The sequence below is a fragment of the Puntigrus tetrazona genome, chromosome 13 (genome assembly GCF_018831695.1).
Source record: "Puntigrus tetrazona isolate hp1 chromosome 13, ASM1883169v1, whole genome shotgun sequence".
Lineage (NCBI taxonomy): Eukaryota > Metazoa > Chordata > Actinopteri > Cypriniformes > Cyprinidae > Puntigrus > Puntigrus tetrazona.
Genome location: NC_056711.1, coordinates 21,856,976 through 21,864,475, shown reverse-complemented (window position 1 = coordinate 21,864,475; position 7,500 = coordinate 21,856,976). Strand labels below are relative to the sequence as shown.

The 7,500-nt window shown below is 37.0% G+C and overlaps 1 protein-coding gene across 1 annotated transcript in view; it reads left to right on the top strand.

Annotated features, from left to right (window-relative positions):
• valopa (vertebrate ancient long opsin a) overlaps window positions 1-7,500 on the top strand; it is a 19,469-nt gene that overhangs the window by 2,423 nt on the left and 9,546 nt on the right. Inside the window, exons 2-4 of the mRNA XM_043254705.1 lie at window positions 396-606; window positions 5,591-5,708; window positions 5,781-6,020. Of these exons, the coding sequence (XP_043110640.1) occupies window positions 396-606; window positions 5,591-5,708; window positions 5,781-6,020 (569 nt within the window). The remainder of the gene's footprint in view (window positions 1-395; window positions 607-5,590; window positions 5,709-5,780; window positions 6,021-7,500) is intronic.

Here is a 7,500-nt window from a genome sequence, read left to right as displayed (position 1 = left end):
AGTTAAAAGGCTCAGTTTTATAAAATAAAATAAATAAAATAAAATAAAATATCACAATATGTATTTTCTTTGGAGATGCCTATTTATTTTAATATTTAATATTTATTTTTTATTTAAAAGTGTATATGCATGTATACTGTGTGTGTGTGTGTGTGTGTGTGTGTGTGTGTGTGTATATAAACACACATGCATGTATATGTTCATGTAAATACATTTTGATATAATACATCTTGTATAAAAATACACATGCAAATATTTTCAACATATATATTCTGTGTGTATAAATATACAATAAAAAGTTTTATCGTGATGAAAACATGCACAGCTCTCCAGAATAGAGTGCATTATTTGGCTGAGTTCAGTAAGGGTCTGGTGTGTTTGCTGTGAACGTGCAGGGATCGTGGCTCTCTGGTCTCTGGCTGTTCTGGCGTTCGAGCGCTTCTTCGTCATCTGCCGGCCGCTCGGGAACATCCGCCTGAGAGGAAAACACGCGGCTCTGGGTCTGCTGTTCGTCTGGACCTTCTCCTTCGTCTGGACCATCCCTCCGGTGCTGGGCTGGAGCAGCTACACCGTCAGTAAGATCGGCACCACCTGTGAGCCCAACTGGTGAGGACACCCACACTCAGCACACACCCTGGTTAGCTTCTTACAAAAGTGTAGTTTCTAACATTACACAAAAATCTAAAGAATAAAAGAGTAATGATAAAAGTCAGCAAAATAGAGAAGCAATTATATATATATATATATATATATATATATATATATATATATATATAATATATTATTATTAATTATTATTATTATTGCATTTCTACTGGTCTCATGACATAACACATGAAACACATACCAACAAGTTCATATCGCTTCAGTTTCCTAAAGAAACGCACACTATCAGTGTAAAAGGACGCTAAAACCACACGGTTGCATGCGACAAATGGGTTTTTATATCAGTTTTGCGTTTGTTAACGTTATTAGGTGGGTTTAGGGCATATTCACAACAGTCCACAGATATTTTAATTCTGAACCGCTGCAATACACGAGTATATCGGCGTAATAAACATGTGCCAGGGTTTACATATTGAACCTGTGTGTGCACTCAGTGGACATTTCTCTTTGAAACTGTGCCGAAACTTATAGTAAGGCACATAAAAACAGTGTTGCACAGAGGTATATTTCATGTACATTTATGGATAATTTTTACAAGACCTGTATATTTGTATATATATATATATATATATATATATATATATATATATATATATATATATCTGTTATTTGGTGTTATAGTTATGTAGAAAAAAATTATAAATACTAGAAATACTAATCAATAAAAGTAATTAATAAAGACATGTATGAATATATATATATATATATATATATATATATATATATATATATATATATATATATGTGTGTGTGTTATATATGTATATATACTATATATATATATATATATATATATATATATATATATATATATATATATATATATATATATATATATTTAATATATAAATAGTCAACATTTAAAGTGGATCAAAAAAGGGAATAAAGGTTGTTTGAGCATGTTACTTAATATAAATGACAACTAAAATATTTTAGTTGACTCAACAAATTTTTTTTTGTTATTTCAAGTTAAAACAACTACCGTTCATATATATTCAATTATTAGTGAAAAAGTGTCCGTAGCAATTTTTTGAAGTTTGTTTTAACCTGAAAACTCTGCTGCATTTGCACGCGGCTCATGAACACCCACAGAGCGTCAGATTCACTTTAACATTTCCATCAATCAGGAAGCAGAAGCGCTCAATACTGCTGACTGGGCCGACGGCTCTGGGGTTAAAGCGAGGTTAAAGGGCAAGCTTGACACGTGTGACTCAATAATGAGGCAGTATATCCATCAGCTCTAAAGCCTGAGAGCAAGCTGATAATTAGTGTGTGTTGGCTTGTTGCTCAGGTGTTTTCCACACGGACGGCTCTTTCCTCTCATTTGTAATCAGTGCATTGCACTCCCGCTCGTTTGCATGAAATTAAACATCGGAAAGAGTCTCTGTCATTCACGTCGCCTCAGATCACTGTCTGAATGGCCTTTAAAGAAGATCGAAGCGAGGAACGTTCTCCGAATGCTCTGCAGAGGTTCCTTCTGAAGTTACGAGAAGTGCTCTTGAAGTGATCTTAGACTCATCCAGGCTTCTCACGATGTTACTTCCACGCCGTCCAGGGGTGTTTTATTCCTGAAAAACATCTTAGCTGCACGCTCCTTCAGTGTTTTTACAGGATACCGCTCGCTTCGGAAAGAGAATAGAGCGAGACGTTCTTAAAAACGTGTTCTTATCACGTTCCTGATTCATCTGCTCGTCTTTTGCAGAATAGGTGTTTGTCTGGAGCATCTTCAGTAGTTTGCAACCCTACAAACCTACATGAATGAGCGTCTTTCTCCGCTCGCCCCGAGAAGCTCTTCCGAAGCAGATTTAGTGATTTAACGTCCGTCTATTGTCATTATCATCGTTTTTCGAGGCAGAATTTCTCTCGAGCTCTTTCTGTGCGCGTCTTCTAATTGTCTCAGATCTTTTCATTTCTACACGAGCGAAGCCACAATATAGGATGAGTAGGTTTAATGGATGGAGCTCGACAAACTAGCCCTTTTCCTCCTCATTTAAGCCTAAACCAGCAGATAATCAACCAGCTCAGATTTATTGTCTCTTCTCTGCTAATTAGCTCCTTTATCCATAAATGCCAGCCTTGTTCTGACAGCCTAATTTATTTCAATTCATTTTGGCCATGTGAAATACCCACCACCGTTTTACATTTAACATCTTCAAACATCTTTGTGCTTCAGTCTGGAAGCTCGTTAATGCCAACGAATAGAAACCATTTAGGATTTTAGTGTGTAATTTCATTTAAGGGCCTAAAGTCTAAAGCGCATGGTGCAGGTCCATCATGCAGCCTACACGATAATATTACACTATAATCCTTTAGTTTTTAATATTTGTATATATATATAATATATGCATTCACTAGTTAAACCACGGGAAAGTCAGAAGGGCGTCGACTGGAACTTTACGCAGAGGCTTAATGTCGTTTATATCGTGAGTTCATATCTCATAGCAATTGTAATAAATCTCATAACTTTATAATAACTACACACTATGAATCATTAGATACGTACATTATGAGTTCATCCTTTAGAAAGCATTGTCCCAACATTAAAAGTCGTTGGTAAGCAGTTTATAACTACAGCTCTAAAGCAGTGTTCCTAACAGAAAAAAAAAATCGTTTCCTTTATTTTATAGTTTTCTATGAGGTGTTTCTTTTATTATTTTTATCAAGTGTACAGATGTAAAGTATAATATTTTGCATCTTGAAATAAATATTTCTGTAATTTGTGTACTGTGTATATTTATATATATATATATATATATATATATATATATATATATATATATATATATATATATATATATATACACTATATGTATAAATACACACACACACAATTTTTTTTTAAGGATGCATGAAATATATTTCTGTGTTCTGTACGCCTCTGTGCTTTGATGAACTTTTCTTTCTGAAAGACAAACGAGCTTTTAAATCTCTTTTATAAAAGCTTTCCAGGTTATAAATGGTCCTCACTTTAAAGGCGCGTCTACAAAAATGTTTCTTAATCCTTTACTTACGCTTTCAGAACGATCTGGTAAAATGAGCTGGTTTCTAAATAACGCAATACTTTAGAAACCAAAAGTTAATTGTTAGTAAAGTATGAAAATACCATTTTTTTTAAACGTTTCAGACACTTATAGCTGTATTTATAAGCTGCTTACTAATGTGCTTTCTGTTAACTAGTGCTTAACTAGAGATTTAACTAGTTATTATAAAGTGCTCTGTATATAGCTCATAATTCTTGTTTTGCAGTTTTAGGTTTATTTCTGAAACAAATTATAAGGTAAAAAGTCACAAATATACATATATGTCCTCATATATTCTATTATATATTATTTGTGTATGAATATATCCTATGGCATACTTTCTTGAGTTTGAGATTATATACACATTATCTGTGATGAGTTTAGACGTTATATAAGAGAAGAGTCAGGTAAGTGTTTGTGGATCTAGCAGGTTCTGTCTTTCTTCTTCTTTATCTGACTCGAGACAGACTTTCACCATGAGCTGCGTCTTTACCAAACACTTCTGTGACTGAAAGTCTGTTTACAAAAGACACGAGTACATTAAAGACGGATGCTCGTGTTCGACAGAGAAGAACCGGAGAAACAAACACCGACACGTTAGAGCAAAGATGTGGTTTGATTCCCGCTCTGTGGTGTTTATATAATATAATATATATCCACCATCATTTCATCTGTATTTCAAACGACGCACAACTAAAGCGTTCTGCTCACAAGTTCTATTTACTTCTGTCTTTACTCTATTCACACTTCAACCCGTTAAACGCATTAAAACACACGTTTACCATCTTAAGAGATAAAAAAAATGATAAGGGAAGCTCTATTGAAGCTATCGCATTTTAACAATAACCAATTTAATAATGCTTTCGGTTGAAATTGCTCATCAGTAATGTTTCAGTAGTGATGTACGCTCGTTTTTTAATTTAATTGTAAAGATAATCTGGGTCTGGGGCAAAAGGAACAACAAAACACACACACACACACACACACACACACACACACACACACACACACACACACACACACTCACACACACTCACACACACGCTCACACACACACAGACACACACACTCACACACACACACACACACTCACACACACACACACACACACACACACACACACACACACACACACACATTACACACACACACACACACACACACACACACACACACACACACACACACACACACACACACACACACACACACACACACACACACACTCACATACATTTATCACACACACACACACACACAACACAGTCACTTATGTGCATACTATCACACATACACACAGATACAAGGCAATGAAATGCAGTTCAGGCGTGTGTGTGTGTGTGTGTGTGTGTGTGTGTGTGTGTGTGTGTGTACTGTGTGTGTGTGAGTGTGTGTGTGTGTGTGTGTGTGTGTGTGTGTGTGTGTGTGTGTGTGTGTGTGTGTGTGTGTGTGTGTGTGTGTGTGTGTGTGTGTGTGTGAAATGTGTGTGTGTGTGTGTGTGTGTGTGTGTGTGTGTGTGTGTGTGTGTGTGTGTGTGTGTGTGTGTGTGTGTGTGTGTGTGTGTGTGTGTGTGTGTGTGTGTGTGTGTGTGTAGTGGTTTCAAATGACTGCATACAAAATAAGTTTTTGTTTACACAATATATACATACATACATGCCTATATTTATATTCGTGGTTATAATCCATCAACAGAACAGGCGAACTTGCAACAGGACAAGTGCTTATTTTCCTCAAGAGCTCATGTTATAAATGAATGCATGTAATATGTGCACACGGCACATTTTTCTGAAATATAGACATGCATGCGTGTGCATTTTTATGCGCGTGATAAGCTCAATACTGAACACCGTCGTTCCCGTTCAGGCGGAGCGTGAAGTCTTCTCACAGGTTCTGTCGCTCCGCAGGTATTCAGGAGACCTCCACGATCACACCTTCATCATCACGTTCTTCGTCACCTGCTTCATCCTTCCTCTGGGCGTGATCATCGTGTGTTACAGCAAGCTGCTCCGGAAGCTCAGGAAGGTCAGTGGCTCCGCCCCCCGGGGGTCCGGGCCCCTGCGCTGAATCCTGACGCGTTCTTCTGTGGTGTTTCAGGTGTCTAACACGCACGGCAGGCTGGGTAACGCCCGGAAGCCCGAGCGTCAGGTGACTCGTATGGTGGTGGTGATGATCGTGGCCTTCATGGTGGCCTGGACTCCGTACGCTGCCTTCTCTATCGTGGTCACGGCCCTTCCCAGCATCCACCTGGACCCGCGGCTCGCGGCCGTTCCTGCGTTCTTCTCCAAGACCGCCGCCGTTTACAACCCCATCATCTACGTCTTCATGAACAAACAGGTGACCTATCAGCTCCATTATACTTCACGCACACATCTACCGCACGTTTAGTGTCCAGTGTTCGATCCGGTGAAAGCTCTTTCAGCTCCCTCATCCTGATCAAGTGAAGCTCATATCTCCAGATCAACTCTTACCGTCTTTACTTGATTTTCTAGAAGAATCTGATCTTCAGGATCTTTTGAGGAGCTTTACTTTCACTGTTCCTCCGAAACATCTCACATCTTCTGAGGAGACTTCAGCTCTCCATCATTATATGTCTGATCATCTCAGTCTCATCTCACTGAGAATATTATGAGAAATAGAGCGACCGCTGCAGTGAGAAATAATAGAAATAATAGAAATATCAGCATATCAAGCTGTATTTTCCGTCATATTCTCACTGCATCAGAACATATGAGCCACGTTTTAAATATTTAGTACAAAAGTTTAAAAATTGCTTTACAAAAAAATAGGTATCAGTATTTTAATAAGTTATAAAAAAAAAGTTTTCAAATGTTTCTGAAACATGGTGCAGTGTTTTTTCACCCCTTACAAGTTTTTAAAAAATTATTTATTTAACATTAACTTCGCATTTTATTGTCGATTTGAATGCTTTTCAACAAAAGCCTTTCTTAAAACATAATGTAAAATTATTTATTTATTTTTAATGTTTTTTTAAAGTAATGTCCAGCGAAGATGAAGTGTTCAGAGAGGGCTTTTTCCTACGAGAGGCAGGTGGAGATCCTCTTCGTCATCCTCATCATCTTCATCACGCGTTATCAGAAGCTCAGAAGAGAGCGGAGCGACAGCGTTACATAAACTCACTCTTTGATTGGTGTTGTTAGTCATCAGCTTCATCTTAAATAATAAATGAATCATCAATAAATGAGGAGTGAACTGCGGCGTGAAGCGATGTTTCAGCTGAACCGAACACCTGCAGGTCTCTCTTACTGTGTTTGTTATCGAGCGCTCTATAAATAGAGGCATCGTTTAATAAAGCAGTTCAAACGTCTGAAGAATTAAACGTGATCTTTTGATCACAAGAAGCTAACGAGCGTGAACCCGATGGAAATAGAATTCTACTTCCTTTGAAAGGGAGACGGTTGGTAAAGGCGCCGAAAACATCTTAATTTCAATTACTTTAATGTTGATTACAGTGATATTACATCAGCGTCAGACAAACCTTTCATGCGTTTCTATGTGTTTCTTACAGACGCTTGTTTCCACAATAGGATAAAATATATTGCAACTTTTTAGATGACGATTGTGCCTTTTTTTGTTTCAGAGCCGCGAGCAGAACCCAGAATGACGAGAAAACAGTCTGAGAATTCTGAGTTTATAGCTTGTGCTTATGTGCGCACGTTTTTTTTCTTTTGTGTAAATTCATAGACAAATAAAAAAATAAAATAAAAAAATAAAATAAATTAAATTAAAAAGGCAGAAAAATTAAAAAGCGTAAAATAAAATGAAAAATACAAAATATAAAGTCACAATTTAAAAA